This window comes from Mustela lutreola, chromosome 8 (assembly GCF_030435805.1).
Source record: "Mustela lutreola isolate mMusLut2 chromosome 8, mMusLut2.pri, whole genome shotgun sequence".
Taxonomy (NCBI): Eukaryota; Metazoa; Chordata; class Mammalia; order Carnivora; family Mustelidae; genus Mustela; species Mustela lutreola.
In genome coordinates, this window is record NC_081297.1 from 103988840 (window position 1) to 104007290 (window position 18451).

An 18451-nucleotide genomic window follows, 5' to 3' on the forward strand; every position below is an offset into this window, starting at 1 on the left:
ATTTTCTAATAGTTGATGGATATGAAATGATCTTACTGTGTTCCAGAATTGGAGAGCCTTGATGAGAGATTTATATGCCAAATATGTCTCGCCTCCTTTTTAAATAATCCCTTTGAGGAGTGACTGGGCGGCTCAATTGGTTAAGCATCGACTCTTGGTTTCATCTCAGGTCATGATCTTGGGGTTGTGAGATCGAGTCCCATAGGGGGCTCTGCGCTCAGCAAAGTCTGCCTAGGATTCTCTCTCCCTGTCTTTCTGTTCCTAGCCCTGCTTGTATTCTCCCTGTCTCCCTCAAATAAATAAATTTAAAAAATAATATCTTTGATTTTTATTATCAAGATTGTGTGTGTGTAGGTATGTGCGAGAGAGACACAGAGACAGGTTGGGGGGTAGAGAGATTTTACATTGGGCTTAGATGGGAAAAAAACAAGGGTAAAAAATAAAGGCACCATTGATTAGTTGAGTTTCTATATTCTCAGACTATTTGGTAGAAAATTTACCTACTTAATTTTTAGGATGTAAGTCTAACCATTAACCACTTAGAACAGCTGTTTTCAGCCTTGGGTGAAGATCGAAATAACCTGAGGAGCTTTAAAGGCACTTGATGCCTGGGTGCCTCCCTCGATTCTGATTTAACGGGTGCGAGGTTGTGCTGAGTTCTCTGTACTGGGTGAAGCTCCAGGAGGTTTAAGTGCGTGGCTGAAGTCGAGAACCACTGACTTGGAGATGCATCTCCCTTGCTGTAAGTGACGAAACTGGGCAGGGCCTGTGCCCCGAATCAGTCAGCCTCACAGCAATATTCTTGTCAAAGTCCCTCACTGCACCTTCCAGGGGCAATCCACTCTTTCTGGCCCGAGGTTGTACCAGGTCACTGGATGGGCCTTAAAAATATTTTCGTTACATCCAGAATTTCACTTTTATGGGATCATTCCTGTATATAATATTAGAGTTTACACTTACCTACCCAAATGATATTGTGTTTCTGGATTGACTATCTCAAGAAATAGCTTTTAGTTTCCTTAGAAGCTCTCTTTCCAGCAAATAACTGAGTAATATACTATTTATAAGGTTAAGATGAGGTGGGTTTTTTTTTTTTTTTTTTTTTTTTTTTTTACATTTTGAAAAGATTTATAAAGATTAGGATGGGCAAAATAAAACAGCTGCTTAGAAAGTGAGATCTTTCCATCTAATCCATTGGGTGGGAAAGCAGTTCTCTCCTTTTATGGCTGTCTATGTCCTAAAGGAGCTAAGACTGTATTTTCATATTTTGCCTTTAAAAGTATTTTATAAAGGAGCAGAATGCTAATATTTTAGAGAGCATTTCATGGGTGCCTGGGTGGCTCAGTGGGTTAAAGCCTCTGCCTTCGGCTCAGGTCATGGTCTCAGGGTCCTGGGATCAAGCCCTGCATCAGGCTCTCTGCTCAGCAGGGAGCCTGCTTCCTCCTCTCTCCCTGCCTGCCTCTCTGACTACTTGTAATCTCTGTCTATCAAATAAATAAATAAAATCTTTAAAAAAATATTTTAGAGAGCATTTCAGAAGGCAGGAACTGTTAACAGTTGCGTGCAGGCTGGGCAAACACCACATGGACACAAAGCAAGGAACTCAGGGGACAGGACAATAAAAGATCAGAACAATCCAGTATTTGGGCCAGCCTGGTGATTTTCTCTCTATAAAACCAGAGTCTTCTTTTTTCTCTAATGGGAGAAGAGAGCTGTTAGTTTCTCTTGCTCTTTCTCTGTCTTAAATGGGTAAAAATAATTAAGGATAAGTGTCACTCAGCTGAAAATGTTTTGCCAATTATTAAGGACATGCCTTTACTTCTTGAAATGCCAATATATTTATTTTTCCTGATTAACGATTCAAGCCAATCAAAGCAAAGGCACTGGAGGGGAAAACTTTGCCACAGCCTGGAAGGCTGCTTTAGTGCACCCAAGGTGTGGCTGGCTGCAAGGTCAGCATTGGACATTTCATTTTATTCAAGTCATCTTCAGACTGTCATTAGATTTCAATTACCTTAATGGAGCCGTTGTCTTTGTGTGTATGTATACTACTTCTCTTGCCTCAGGCTGTGGTGTTTTTGCAGGCATCCAGGACAGGCTGAGGGGCAGATGTGGGGTGGAGGGTGCTGAGGGAGGGGGTGGAGGGCACTGAGGGGTGAGGACAAACTCAATTCTGCACTGATGGTGGGACAAGTCCTTCTCAGGACTCTGGCCTGTTTTTAATTTCCTGGCAAACCAAATGTCATCATAAATCCTGCTATTTCTGGTTTTGATTCTGATGAATCCTTTTCTGAGGCTCAGTTCTAGTTGTGGAAATGGGATGCCTTTAATGTGGGACAGCTAGTAGGATTTCAGGGAGTCACAGTTAACTGCAGAGTTGAGCTGAACCAAAACAATAATACAATGCGAATGCTGAAGCCTGATATATAAGTCTTCTTATTTACCCCTTTCACTCTGCCTAGTTGCCAATTGTGGCATAAAAAATCAAGGCAGTTACGGTTATTACTTTAATTACATTACTAGAATCCTAATGGGGGCACACAAAGACTAAAAAATCAGTAGCCATAAAAGAGTGTTCTTGTAATCTCTTTGCTTTAGATGGCTGTAATATGGTACTCCTCACATCTCTCGAATCCCTACTTTAAAAGTAATGACATCTCTGGGCGATTCAGTGTTAAATCTACCGTTGAAGGGCTCATGAATAAGTGACTCAGTACAGACGCAGGGTGCAGAGGGTAAAACATGACAGGGATTACAGAGTAGGTCTCAGGCGCGGAGACCGTGGGCTACCTTGAGCCATCCCGCGTAGAAGAAGAACTGCAGGAGCGTGAAGATCGGAATGTAAAGGTCTAGGTCATGCCCCGCGTAGCCTTTGGTGGGATCCAAAAACTGGCGTCCAATCAGGCAGGCGAAGAAGAAGGTGTAGACTGCCAGGGTGACAACCTGTGGCGGAGAGAAGCCTGAGTGAGAGCCCGGCGCCAGGTGCCTACGGCAAGCAGCAGGGAAAAACCGAGTGCCAAGGGCTTGATACCTGGGTGTAGACCAGTGGAATCCCAACCCAGTCGTAGCCAAATAAGAGGCTGCACCAAGAGCGGTATTTGTTCATTTCCTAAGGCAGAAACAGTAAAACATAGTTTACTAAGATGATGGGTGAGGCAGTAAAGATTTCCTGGGATGTGTAGTGTGGCTGTGGCTTTTAGAGGGGTGCCTGGGTGGCTCAGTGGGTTAAAGCTGCTGCCTTCGGCTCGGGTCATGATCCCAGAGTCCTGGGATCGAGCCCCGCATTGGGCTCTCTGCTCAGCAGAGAGCCTGCTTCCTCCTCTCTCTCTCTCTGCCTGCCTCTCTGCCTACTTGTGATCTTTGTCTGCCAAATAAATAAATTTTTAAAATATATTAAAAAAAAGGAATATGTTCGTAAAAGGATGAGGCTGACTTTTTAAGGCTCTAATTGGTTCTGAGAGTGACTGCGAAAGGAAACATTCTGGAAATGGTCATCAACATCGTTCCACAATGCAAAATGGATGACTGTAGTTGGACGTTTTAAAAATATTAAAAGAAATCAGGACTTTATAGAGCTATCCCCTACTCTATTGAATCCATAATTTCTAACATGTATGTTTCCCCAAAGTGGTGATGGGAAGGCAGGCATTAATATTTTAAATAAGTCATTTCTATCCATTTTGGTACATTTCTGTGAGAGCAGATTTTTTTTTTTTCCCTGTTTCTCTACCTCTTTTGAAAACATGTTTGCTATAGATTTTAGAAAAAAAGAAGCACATCCTCTGCCCCCGGCCCCCACGAGGACTTTACAACAACACTTACATTGATAGAGAATAATCTCTGTTTGGAGCAGGAAGAACTCTAATCCATTGATTCCACACCCCCCCTTTATCAAGCATAAGTTATTACATAAGACTGGGAAGAGGAGTTTATGTTAATTTGGGAGTTATTTTTATATCATTCATTCATTTTGCCTGATTCAGGCAGAAGATGGTCATAGCACATGTCTATCTAGCCCTTCTGTAAATTTGCTTTTCAGATGACCTCGGGGTTATTTTATTTAATGAAAACATCATTTCATTTCCTGGAGTATCTGAAAAGTTGGCTTAACCTCAGGAAATTCCAGCTGGGGGGATCTGACTGGACGGGTTTATTTTTACTCCAGATTTTATTCTAGGATCGTGGAGCCAGGGATGGTAAACACACCATGTGGACACAAGATCATTCAGAACTCTTGGCAGCTATTGGTAATCAATTAAGGGACACTTTCTTACAGAGCCTGTTACAAAGCCTAATTCTGTTTAGACTGAGTTTCTCAGCAACCAGCAGCAATCAATATGACTTAAAACCTGTGTATTATTCCTGTCCTGCATGTTGAGGGTTCTGATACTGGTTCCAAAGGAACCGGAACAAAGCAGACTTGTCCTGGTCTGACCTGTTCCATCCAGATCCTTGCTGGTCTCTGATTAGCCTCTTAGACTGATGATTTGTGAGGTACTTACAGTCATCAATGATTGTAGATCAACACTGTCTCTGATTCTACCTTCCTTTCGGGCTTTTGCTGCAAGATTTCCAAACCAGATGAATGGAACCCAGTATTTCAGATGAGGAGATTTGAGATGGTCAAATAATTTTCTTTCATCTGCTGTCATAAAACCTTTAGCACAAAATAAAAATAGCACAATTATGCAGAATTAGTCTAGCACTAATACATTACCATAAATATTTTCATGGTTACTATGGGAGCATACAATTTGGGGATATTAAAGATGCATAAGAGATGCCTCAAGTAGTTTATACTTGTATTAGAAATAAGGAATGTGTGTGCGTGTGAATGCAAACACATTTTTTAATCTAACAATAATATATATCTAACTATATATATACTGTTACCTAACAATAATATATAAGTTATCTAAAATAATATATAAGTCAAGGCACGTTGGTAATCCCTCATAGAGATGGCCATTAGGAAGTAAGGTGACATTAAATGGGGACTAGAACATCTGGGGAAGGTTCCCTCTTTAGGTTTTGGTTTATTCATCTAAAATTGGGAGCAAGAATACTTAGAAATGTTAGGATTAATGGGTGACCTGGGTGGCTCAATCGGTTAAGCATCTGCCTTTGGCTCAGGTCATGATCTCAGGGTCCCAGGACTGAGTCCCACATCAGAGAAGACCTCTTCTCCCTCTGCCTGCCTCTCCCCTTGCTTGTGCTCACTCTTTCTCTGATAAATAAATAATAAAATCTTTAAAAAAAAAAAAGAAATGTTACAATTGAAAGAATTAAAGGTGTTAATATATACAAAACACTTAGTATAGTGTGGAAACCATGAATCACATACTTTTGCTCCTGCTTGCTTGCTCCCTCCACAGTCCTGATTAACCAAGTCCCCTTCTGTGAAGCCTTCCATGATGTTGGTCTTCTCCTTCCCTTGAGATTCCCCCCTTCAAATTTCCCCAGACAGTGCTCTCTGTTGCCTTGTATTAGGGATTGTCATACTTTGGAAGGGCAGTGAATGTACGATGTAAGGACCTATTTAGAAACTGTCCCTGCTCCCCTTCCCCAGGGGATTTACTTGAAGACAAGTCCTGGAAACCAGCTTCAGGTAACACAGCCCAGATACAAAGGTGGATCAGTGGGGGGATGCATACTGTCTCCCTGGTTACCAAGGAGTATGGGCCGGTCCTTTGGGAGCCTTTGGGCACCAATCCCTATCAAGGTGTAATAGGCTGGTTTAAATGTCTACTAGGGTAAATTCTAACTCAGTTGGTCACCTAGCATCACTGTGGAGTTTCCTGTGTGTGTAACAATCTCATTGGTCACCTGTGCGTGGCCAGGCCTGACCGCATGGCCTTTGCCCTTAAAAGCTAGTCTGTGAAACAGAGAAGGGTCACCCTCTCTTGTAAGAGGTGCGGCCCTGAACTTTCGGTTAGATTCTTGATGCTTGGCGCGAAATAAAGCTTTGCTTGACCTTCGCTTTATATCAGTCTCGCTCCTTTAATCATGGACCCATTATTGTGGCATAACAATGATCTTCATAGTGCCCACAGCATATCTTAAAAGTATAATTTTTACAATCTTTATTTGTGTGTGTGCATGTATATAACACAGTTTGCCTGAGCTTGCAGTGACCTCTCTAGCCTCAGTTTTCCCAGATGTAAAAGAGAAATGATAGTACTACTTCCCAGGCACGTTGCAGAATTACATGAGATGGTGAACACATGTCAAGAGGTTAACATAATGCTTAGCACATACCTAGAACTCAGTAAGTGCCAAGGCATAATACATTATGAAATTTTAGTTATCCACCCCACCTCCAACATGCACAGTAAGGAAAGAAGAGATTTGAATAAGAGGAGAGGAGAAATAAGGGAGCAGGTTTATTTAATAAACAAACATTTACTGAATGTCTACTGTGCACCAGGGTTTGTTCATATAAATATCTACCTTATTTTTTATGTATTTGGGGGTGGGTAGGGGCAGAAGGAGAGGCAGAGAAAGAATCTCAAGTAGACTCCCCACAGAGCACAGAGCCCCCACATGAGGCTCAATGTCATGACCCTGAGATCATGACCTGGGTCAAAACCAGGAGCTGGACACTTAACCACTTGAGACACCCAGGTATCCTTCAAGTATGTACTTTAAAAGCTTGCAGTTTACTCTTGACCTTTTGCTTTTTAAAATATTTGATTGAGTCATTCAAATGCTACAGGAATCCAGAAGGACTAAAAGAATATTAATAAGAAAAGTCAGTCTCATTTTCCCAGCTACATAGTTTTCTCTCTGAAGGAATTACTGTGGCAAGTTTATTGTGTATCTTTCCAGAGAAATATCATTCAGGCTTAATTTTTAAGAACACAAATGGCTTTGGGGCGCCGGGGTGGCTCAGTGGGTTGAAGCCTCTGCCTTCGGCTCAGGTCATGATCCCAGGGTTGTGGGATTGAGCCCCGCGTCGGGCGCCCCGCGTCGGGCTCTCTGCTCATCGGGGAGCCTGCTTCCTCCACTTTCTCTCTCTGCCTGCCTCTCTGCCTATTTGTCATCTGTGTCAAATAAATAAATAAAATCTTAAAAAAAAAAAAAAGAACATAAGTGGCTTTACACTAAATACATACATATCTGTCATTTGTTTCTATTTTTTGGTTATATCTTGGAGATCTTTTTTTGTTAGTATATACGGAGTGGCATCATTGTTTTTAAATGGCTGCTATCTAGCTAATTGTATACAATGTTCTATTTAATTAGTCCTCTTTTGAATAGATATTAAGTTGTTTTCGTTTTTTGGCTATTAAAAAAATAATAATGATGCAGGCTCCTGGGTGGCTCAGTTGATTATGTGAGTGCCTTTGGCTCAGGTCATGATCCTGGGGTCCTGGGATCGAGCCCAACATCGGGCTCCCTGCTCAGCAGGGAGACTGCTTCTTCCTCCACCAGCTGTTCCCCCTGCTTATGCTCTCTCTCTGTCAAACAAATAAATTAAATTTAAAAAATAATGCAATTACTATTCTTGTACTTATTCCCTTGAATTTTTAAGTGGACTTTTTCGGTGTTAATTGTAATTTAGTACCAGTAATGTTTTCTGAATTAAATCTTTTTTCAAAAATAGAGTTTTGTTAGATACTAATTTTGAGTTACTTTTGTCTCAGGAATGTGGTCATTCGCTTATGAAATTCTAACACATTCATATGAAAATCGACTTTTGCCCCAATGTAACCTAGTTTATATCCTAATCACCTGTAATCAATTTACAAACATGATTATTCCGCTTTAAGTAATCCTCCCTCCTTACCATGGAGACGTAGTTTTATTTCAGAGGTGTTACTCTAATAGAAGAGGCGTCAAAGAGAAGAGAGACCTGCTCATTTTGAAAGTCACTGATTCATAGAGCCTTGGAGTTACCTAGATCTCGGTCAGTGTTTTTGAGAATAGGGGCTACTGATCGTGGGTATCTGAGTCACTTGTGACATCTGTCACCCATGGAGAGGGCTAGGCTCCACCCTCATCTACTAAATCAGACTCAGAACCAGCTCTGTGCCTTACCGTCTCATGTGGGTACTTCTAGAAAATTCTGATTCAGGTGGTCTAGAGTGAGGCTGGGCATCAGCATTCATTCAGATCTTCCGGAGTGATTTAATGGAATTGGGTCCAGGCAGGCACATGCGTACCAAGCTCTGCCGGAAATTCTTTTTTTTTTTTTAATATATATATTTTTTATTATGTTCAATTAGCTAACATAAAAACTAACATCATTAGTTTTTGATGTAGTGTTCAATGGTTCATTAGCTGTGTATAACACCCAGTGCTCATAGCTGCAGGTACCCTCCTTAATGCCCACCCAGCTTCCCCTCCCTCCACCCCTTCAGTTTCACTCCTACAAGTCCAGAGTCTCTCATGGTTTGTCTCCCTCTCTGATTTCTTCCCCTTCCGTTTTCCCGCCCTTCCCTGGTGGTCCTCCTCACTATTCCTTATGTTCCACATACAAGTCCTGACACACAGCAACGTTTGAAAATCACTGCCCCGCCGAATGAAGATTCTCGTTATTCAGTATTTGAAGTAAACAGAGTATCAACTACAAAGCCAATATTTACCAACAGGAGACTCGTTTTAGATAATGCTCAGGTTATTTATATTGGCTTAGAAGGAAATTCCTCATGCCTGAGGAACTGGACTTTGTCTGGATGTCAAAAATAAAAATGAGCCTGATCATTCCCTTCTCGATTCTCAGTGTATCTCAAAGTTCTTGCCTGATTGAGATACTCTGCCTTTTTTTTTCTTCTTTTTCTTTTTAAAGACTGGCAGAGCATGATCGAGCCTTGTTACAAGAGGTTAATAAACTTGACCTGTCTTGGCTCTATGCTTAAAGATGTGTAGCAGAGGTTCATCCTTTACCTGGAAGCCTATTCTCTGACATTTCATATCAATTGGCTAGCAGTTACATTCTTGGGATTTATGCTGCAATTTTCAAAAAATTACCCCGTTTATATGCCAGTTGCAAGCTCTGTCATTTGACCAAAGAATAACTTTACCTCTGCTTATTTTTTATTCAGGAGTATGGATCAATTTGTGCTGGCAAGTTCTTTTTCGGCTTTTTAGCAGAATGCAAATATGCAAAGTGAGGGTTTATTCAGGGCAGACACGAAAGCTAGAGTTAGCCTCTCTCCCAGGTAGCACACCCACTCACTGGAAGGGGACAGGCAGAGCAAGGAAAGCTGGGGATTTTTAGTTTTTCAGCCCAGAGGTAAGGAGTACTTTGCTCAGCTCTATGGTTTGTCAACCAGACATTAATGTGTCCTCCAAGAGTGCACAGGCATGGTGGTTTTTGCTGCTCCCCTCAGGGTGACATGTCTTACTAAAAGTAACCCCGTCTTTGGAAATCACATCACTGGTCAAGTACAAGGAAATCCACAGATTGTTGGTCAAATCAATTAAAAGGATGTTTGTTATGAAATGGAATTCTATCCGTATCAGTACTTTAGGACACTGTAACCAGAGACCAAGGAACTTTTTCAGAATGTGGTCATTATGCTCATTGCTAGGACTGCGTGATCCGCACACCCACTGATCTGCCACAGTTTGGTAGCACTGTCAACTGGGCTGGTCCTCACACCACCCTGTGACCTTGACCTGTCAGTCTTCATGCCATATTCCCTCGGGTCCTACCCATAACCCTGACATTGTTGCTTTGTCTTGCTGTTACATCTGCTCAGAGCTCCTCTTGCTCTCTTCCTTCTGGCTTTCTGGCCAGGTAGGCTCTGTTCAACAATTTTCATACTTGTGCCAAGAAACCTCCTTAGTATTTCAAATCAGAGTAACATACCCCACGCCACGTTTTTACTTGCAACTAGAATTGTGATTTGATGGAATAGGACCTTCTACTTTAAGGTAAAATGTTACTGCCCTCAAGCCAAAGGCCTAATTAAGTCCACTGATAAACAATATTCCGGTCTTTAAAATTTTTCATCTGCCATGCAGTTGGTCTGTTTTGCCTCAGTTGAAGCTCAGGCAGATGTCTTAGGCTTTTAAAGCAGAGTGTGCAAATGAGACTCTATTAGCAGAAGAGCCAAAAGCTCAGCATCTCAAAGCTTGAAGGCAGAATGGGTTTATTGCCAGTTCTTTCTGAAAGAGAAGGTTGTGCATTCAGCATCCGAGCCCATCTCAGAGAGATGACTTTTTCAGGAAGATTGCAATGTGCCTGGCTAATTTTTATCTCTGTACTGTACTTCCAAAATGAACTGAATGCAGCCACCGGATTTGACTACAGTGCTCCTTTAAACTCAATGGTAGAGGTTTAGAAATCCTTGTCAGCTGGAAAAATCAAAGGGAGGTCAGAGAGATTGAGGGAGAGAGATGGAATCACATTGTGAAACTGCTGTGGGCAGGATGTGAGACTTTTTTTCTTTTTTTTTAAGACCAGGGACCACAGTAAGAAACATTGTTCCCAAACAATGATTGGTTCTTTCAGCTGGTGGTCTCTCTGATATTTCCTGATCAGTTTAGTTCTGTTCTGTTCCATTCCATTAAAAAATGCTGATTGCGAGCTATTAAAATGACTTAAGAACCCAGTAATGAATTACAAACCATAGTTTGAAAAGCTTGAAATAGGATATGGTTGAGTGAAATCAGTTTTTAGGATCGCAATCCTGGCCAGAGACAGAGAACATTTCCTCTTTTCCTCATGTGGATAAAACATCTCTACTCAGCCATATCCCTGTCTCCTGATAGTTCACCACCTTCTACACTTGACACACAGGAAATAACACCCCCTAAATCAGTGCTCTGAGCCCTCGCCTGTCTGGGTGGCCCAGAATTTTATTTTCCCTGAGTGAGCAGATGTGAGGTGATTTGCAGGTGAGGTTGGAGGGGTTGATAGCTGTGCCCTGTGTTATGGTACAGTGCTTCCTAAACTCTGCTGCGTGTTAGAGTGGTCGGGGGAGCTTTTAAAACTCTTGATGCCTGGGTCGCATCAAACACCTATTGAACCCAACGTCTGGGGTGGAAGCCAGACATCAGTATTTGTAAAAGATCCCTAGTGATTTCAACTTGCAACAAAATTTAGGAACATCTAGCCTAGTGCACAGAATTGTTATGCCATTTTAGCATTCTCGGCCTGGGGTCAAACATCCTACAGAGCTTCCGGGAGCTTGTTTGAGGTGGGGACTCTTAGTTGTTAAGCCCCAGACATTCTGATTCCAGCAGCTGCCCAGGAATGTGCAATTTAAAGTCCCCTTGATAAATGAATGTAGTCTATGATCACACTTTGAGAAACATTGAGTGGATGCCTTGATAAACTCTTAGAACTGTGTGGAATCTTCAAACCCTGACCTGCTGAGACTACCCATCATGGCATTCATTCAAGTAGGGTTCACCGTGCACTTTCTGTCCTATGTAAAGCAAGTGTGCATAGGTGAGTCAAGTTTCACTCACAGGATGACATTCTGTCTGTTCTGGGCACAGCATGTGAGACTATAGAGGTAACTGACTCAGCCTGTAAAAGTTCAGCCAGCAGGAAAAACTGGCACAGCTGCGAATGCCACTGTCCCCTTGATCACCTCTCTGGAGCACAGAGTTGTGGGAGATCTCACAGAGACCAAGAAGCCCCACTGCCATGGAATGCATTGGAAAGAACTTAAACAGCCCCCCACAGGGCAGGAAGTGAATACTGTACAACAGCCATTTGATTTTACTTAGTGAGAGAAGATCACAAGTTACATGATCTGAGTATGGGGCTAGCTTTCCAGCCAGTGCATCTAAAGGTAGAACTTGAGTTTCAACCCCCATTTGACAATTGGGAGCTTGCTTAGTTGTATTAATGTCTGTTTACTATAAGTGCTGCTAAAAATTCTGATGGGTTCTCCTCAGGGTCTTTCCTTATAGAAGAAGCTCAAAGAACCTCATGTTAAGAGTCAAGGGCTTTAAGAATACCAAACAGTGTCCTCTCCTCAAATTTTACTGGTTTCTTTCATTTTCTCTCTCTCTTTTTTTATTTAAGTAGGCTCTATACCTGAGCCCAATGCAGGGCTTGAACTCGTGACTCTGAGATCAAGACCTGAGCTGAGATCAAGAGGCAGACACTTTACTGACTGAGCCACTCAGGCACCCCCAATTTTACTGTTTTTTAATCACTCTTATGGGCTACCAAGCACAAAAGGAAACAATTTGGGAGAAATAGAAATACAATGTAGAGATATAAAGTTCAGCTGTAAATACATTTGTGTTTGTCTCTGAAAATGATTCATGTGAGAAAAGATTTGTAGCAATTTTTGCTGAGGACAGGGATCATATCTATTCTCACTTCTAGTTGTGCTCCCCTGCTCAGCACAGTGCCTAGCATATCATATACACTCAACAGATCTTTGTTAAATAAGCAAATACATGACAGATTTAGCAACAGCTTTAGTAATGTTTCTTTTAGAGGAGTGTAGATAATTTCCCATCACCTATTTCTGTGATTCTGGTGAGTAATTTTGAAGAGAAATTTTTTTTTATCCTGATCACTATGAAACACCAACTAAAATGTTTTGATTCAGTTTTATTTCATAATGCAAATACCCATTTAAGGCCATTGCTTGAACTGGAAAAGGTCTGGAATTGTGCACCTGACCTGACTTAGGATGAGTGACATCTTCCAGGGCTGGTAATTGGAATGACTGAAATTTTCCAGGCCAGGTTTGTTGCCAATAGGCAAAATGATAGAGATACTTCTGTTATAGCTCCTCTGGTAAATAACTGAGAACAGACCAGTTTAGGGAATTTTCAGCATTACAGATGTTATTTTGCACTCTACGGGTATTTCTATTTCGTGTGAGCAGAAATGAACCCATTTTATTTTTAACTTGAGAAATTTAACCTGTAACATCAAAGCATATGTATTGCCCCAATGATGTTTGATCCTTTTAATTTTCCGGACTACTGGAACTTGACTGTCCAACTTCAAAGCAAGGAAAGTTAGGGACTAGCAGGTGGGTGACCTAGGTCATCTGGCTCTAGTCAAGAGATTGCCAGATGCTTCAGAAGGAGATGCTGGTCATTCTCTCTGCCCTCTACTCAGTTCTGAATTCCCAGAAGATTCCCTGAAGCCAGGCAAAGCTGTTAGAAGGAAACTCCAACCATCTTAAAACCCATTGTCTCTCAGAATATGATCCAGGGACCCCTTGCCTCAGAGTGTCCAGGGGCTTGTTAAATCCATTCATTTCTGGCCACCACCCCAGATCTACTGAATCAGAATCTCTAGGTGTGGTATCTTGGGATCTGAATTTTTAGCAATATTGACTTTTAACAAAATCTACTATGCACTGAGGTTTGAGAACATGTACTTCTCCTGACAGGTGATTTTATGTAGGAAAGTCACCAGACAGGAAGTAGGTTTTCTTGTACCCTCAACATTGCCTCCAGCCTTTGCCCCCACTCCTCTGGGGCCCTTGTGCTTTACTTACTAGCCCTCTCTCCCCTCAGGCAGAGCAGGTGCCCTGGCTCTGGACTCAGGACATCTGCCAGACATTTTCCGCCATCCCTGAACTTCCTGTTCTTCCCAGAAACGTTGGCACAGGCCAAGGACAGTCAGACAGTGATGGAGGCATGTGTCCAGCTGGGGGGAAGTGGAAACTGACCCCATGTGCACACTGACTCAGCTTTCTCTGTTGGGGAAAGGAGCAAGTTTGGTGAGCCAGCTGCCAGTCCATAGAGAGGGTGCCTACTCAATATGGTGGACTGTGGGCCAGTCAGGAAGGATCTGGCCTCTGGAGTGGCTCCCCCAGCTCGGAGGGCAGTGGTTTGGAACCTTTGCCTTTCTGCCCAGTGCGCAAACTTTATGTCCCTGTGGCTACAAGCTGTCCAATCACTGCTTTTTCTGCTTCTTGTGAGAACACTTCAGAGGGAGCGAGAACAGTACGGACATGTTCCCTGTGATGTCAGGGAACCAGACCTCAGAGGCACCCGCACAGGCCTAGGCACCCTCATGGCTCCAATCAGTTCTGTCCACACAAACCAACTGAGTCACTGAAGTCAGCATGAGGCTCATTATGCCCATGCATAAAAGCCTCCTCAAAAAAGCCCTCAAATACCAACCTTTATTTTAAAAAATCTGTTTTCAAGGCCATTTCAGAAAAGGAGCCTGGATACAGCAACCTAATTTGAGACTGTACTCAATATAAAGGCAGAATCACCTCACGTTTTTTGTTTTTATTTTTGTTTTTTAAAGGTTTTATTTATTTATTTGAGAGAGAGACAGAGAGAACATGAGAGAGGAGAAGGTTGAAGGGAGAAGCGGACTCCCCGTGGAGCTGGGAGCCTGATGTGGTCCTTGATCCCGGGACTCCAGGATTATGACCTGAGCTGAAGGCAGTTGCTTAACCAACTGAGCCACCGAGGCGCCACCTCACGGTTTTAAAATGTGTATTTATTAATCTATCCCAACCATCTATCAGACCGACAAACAACCACCAAGCACAACCACCAGTTTTTATTCGGTGCCTGCCCACAATGATCTCATTTAATCCTCATCCCATTGAGGTCTGCTCTGACAGCTTCTCTCCTAAATATTAACACACCGAAGAGAACCATCCCCCCAACATGACTTGTTCCCAGCACACTGTGCCCAGGAGCGCGGATTGAACAAATGCATCTATGTTTTTTTTTTTGGGGGGGGGGCGGGTTCTTTTCAAAGTAATCTCCACACCCAGTGTGGGGCTTGAGCTCACAACCCCATGATCAAGTGTTGCACCTTCAGCAGACTGAGCCAGGCAGGCATCCCCAACTCCATCTACTTTGAGGAGTCAAAGAGAGAGCAGAGCCACACTGCCTAGACAAAAACTCATGGTTGGTTCCTGCTAGAATGGACTTTTAGAAAAGGTCAGATGATATTAACATGGTTCTAATAAATATAGTAATTATTATTATAGTATATTTACCTAAAGGCCATGTGACTCTTTGCCACTTAATTTGAAGTTGACTCTCTGCCACTTCTCTTTTGCACCCCTAGGAAACTTCTTGAGAGCAGTGACTATGTCTTACTCATTTTTGCCTCTGAAGACTGTTTCTGGCACATAGGAAGTAATCAGTAAATGTTTCTTGGATGAATGAATAAATAAAATTTCAGAGGGATTTTGGAGGGTCCCATCTAGGCTGAGGGGAGTCCACGGAGGGCAAAGGCGTTCACCATACCTGCTTCAACCACGTGGTCCATGGTTGGGAACCTTTTGTACACAGCCGTGCTCACAGAGCGGAAGATGAGCAGAGACGTGAGATTGACGTAGCGCATCAGCGTCCTTCTGAGCAGGCGCCCGTGCTCGTCCCTTCCGTGAACACTGCTGGAGATGAGGAACATCAGCCTGTCCGGCCAGGGCAGATTCACAAACTGGTTCCACCATCGGTTCACTACCAGAGTGACATAAAACCCTGTAAAGTGACAGGAAACGATAAAGCCATTTCTTGCAGCATACATGGTGACCCTGATGCTTTTAGCAGAATTTCAGCTTTTATAGGGATTGGGATGTAAAAATATGTTGCTATCTGTATCTTAGAATTTTGCCCTCCTAAATAAATAAATAAATAAATAAATAAATAAATAAATAAATAAATGTAATTTGTGCCTGGCAAGGCCTTAGCACCCAGTGAGTGGGTATTAGAGTTCAAATATTGACAGCAAAAATGGAGCGTTAGTGAAGAGGAAGCTTGATTGTCCAGTCGCCAATGATTACCTCAAACTCGTTTGGGGTTAATTTAGCCAAAGCAGTCCTGAAGGAAAACCTTACGGGTGGCTGGGGTTCTATCGCAAGCGGTGGCTTTTCAGGCATGCCTCTCAGCTTGGAAACACTCCCATGCAGAGTCATCGGTGCCATCCTAACGGAGACAGCTGTGTGGCTGCACTCTGCGTGTGACCTATACTTACCAAGCACAAAGGTTACTGGAATTTGTTCAGCATATCTGTCACAGTAAATTGATAATTTTTCAAAGTAACGTTTTTGGGCTCCTGTAAGTAACAATCTGGAGCAAAAATAAAATGCATAGCCCTTTATGATATTATACTTCTGCACTTGCTTTGCAAGTGATATTCAGTGCAAACAATTAAGCACAAATAATTGTAATTTTTTTTAAGGCACAGTAACTTTTTTCCTACCTGAGCTGATGTATCTCAAAGACTTTTTAATTGCCGAATGGTTCAAGTACCAATGTTTTTAGTACATGAATGTTATTGGCCATTAGACAGTTGGGTTTATTAACTTTTATTTTTAAATACTTTACATTTTAAGCTTTTGTATGATGAATACATTGGATTTAGAGCAAAATACCTTATGAAAGTGTCCAATTTTCAATTATTCATCAAGTATGCTTAAAAAAAAGTATCTTGATTAAATGAATTAGTTATTAAGTTAATTACTAAATAATAGCCCTAAATTTGACATCTTGATCTTACTCTTCCCTGAATATGCTACTTAGCACATTCTTGATCATATGTGCTATACTTCAAGGGATATTATAACTTTATTTCATAGCCTACAATTAGATAAAATATAAAACAATGCAGATATAACTAGAAGTAAAATTTTTTATTACTATATTTGGTGGGTTTGTAGTTATATAATATAAATATAAAACTTTATATTACAGATCTGACCAAAATTCATTTTCTGGTATTGTTTGACATAAATTCATTTAATGAAACTATTATTGATGTTTATATTATAGGGAGGGGATTCAGAGGCAGAAGAAAGGTCTCAAGTCATGGTCAAGATCTAGAAAGAGGAAGAACACAGATGAATTTGCATGAAAGAATGAGAACAGCTGTTCCAAGGGAAGAAGAAATCCCTTGGAAATCCATGATAACATGTGCCAAGGGCGTGTTTGAGTCAGGAGAACTTGGATAAGGGAAGCAGAGGGATAATGAGGTAACAGGGAGCCACCAGCCAGATTGCAGATGAAAAGCTGGTGCTGAGAGGATTCTGGGGTGCAGGGTGAGCTTGGGGTGCAGGGTGAGCTTGGAATTCCTGCCTTGGCTTTGGAGGAAGTGTCAGAAATTCTCAAGTTAGGAACGGGTTGTGCAGGTGTGTCAAGGTCATGCCAATGACAAGTCACAGCCAGAACAGTTTCTAATACTCAGATGGAAATGGTCAAAGAGGATTTAAACGTGGAAAGCACAGGCCATAAGGTCAGAGGAGCCCAGGTTTGAATTCCAGATCAGCCACTTAAAGATTTGGACTTGGAACCTATCTTTAAATCTCTCGAGCCTCAGTTTTCCCATTTTTTATAAATGGGAATAATAATAACTACGTGTTAGGAATGTTATGAAGCTTAAAGAATATATTATATATACAACTACTTAACATATGATGTCATACTTAATCGACTAAAGAGGCTGTTATTATTAATAATTGGCCAAAGGAAAAAATATTCAGCTATTAGCTACATAGAAAGTTTAGTAGCTAGAAAGTACTAAAATGATGATTTTGTCAAGTTCATCCAAAAGTAAAAAGAGATATAATCAAAGAAATGAATTCTGTCTTTGACTTAGGATTTTTGCTAAGTGTAATTATTTGCTTATAATAGAATTTTAAAATTTAGGATTATTAGTACACATGAGAATGACACTGTGTCTATATTTTCCTACAGGTATGTTTGACTTTCTTGGTAAAGTCATAAATGACTTTGAGTTCTTGGTATGTCTTTAATCAAGATTCAACATTTATTTTAATAAGATTTTATAGTTGAACATTAAAAAAATGAAGAATGACTAGCACAATTGATCATTATTATAAATGGAGGTACTTTATGGTCTAAAAAATTTTAAAAAAATATATGCATACTATTTTATGGAGTATAAATAAGATATTGGAGCAAAAGTGGAGGCCCCATGGAGGATTTCTGGCTAGGATGCAGCTGCTCTAAGTGCTCTTCTATCCTAAGCAGCGGTAGCAGCAATAAACTCACATTAGTAAAAATAAACTAATGAGACAATTATTCTGAAATGTCACGTGCCTTCCACCATTTCATATTCTGAAGGATTAGATGACACAAAAATAAATTGTCCAAATAATATTGTATTTATAAGACACAACTGAAAGAAGATTAGAGGTTTGTAAATAAAACTTTCCCTTTACAGATATTTTGATAGGCAGCAAAACAGCTCTTCCTATTCTACTTTTGATAATTATCAGCCGGCCAAATTACTATCCCTCTTCTTCAGATGGAGTCCTGCTGCTGCAAAGAAGAAGGCAGGTAAGAGCAATGATAACACAAATTTGTTCATCTGTATGTGGGAAAGAACAAACTGAACTACATAGAAAAGGAGGAAATACAGCCTCAAAAACCTTTAGCTTTTTTATTTTAAGTTCTAACTTCCCCCAGAGTAGAAATGAATGCAATCAATTTTAATTAAAAAAAAAAAAACAAAACTCACAAAGCTTCTCTTTTGTACTATTGATAAAATTTTATTAAGACCATGATTTTAGCCATGAAA

At 41.2% G+C, this 18451-nt stretch overlaps 1 protein-coding gene across 1 annotated transcript in view; it reads right to left on the minus strand.

The window, feature by feature from the left end:
* Window positions 1–18451, minus strand: part of BEST3 (bestrophin 3) — a 37147-nt gene that overhangs the window by 16124 nt on the left and 2572 nt on the right. Inside the window, exons 3-7 of the mRNA XM_059186301.1 lie at window positions 15887–15981; window positions 15160–15393; window positions 4503–4657; window positions 3032–3109; window positions 2791–2943 (exon numbers count right to left, since the gene is read on the minus strand). Of these exons, the coding sequence (XP_059042284.1) occupies window positions 2791–2943; window positions 3032–3109; window positions 4503–4657; window positions 15160–15393; window positions 15887–15981 (715 nt within the window). The remainder of the gene's footprint in view (window positions 1–2790; window positions 2944–3031; window positions 3110–4502; window positions 4658–15159; window positions 15394–15886; window positions 15982–18451) is intronic.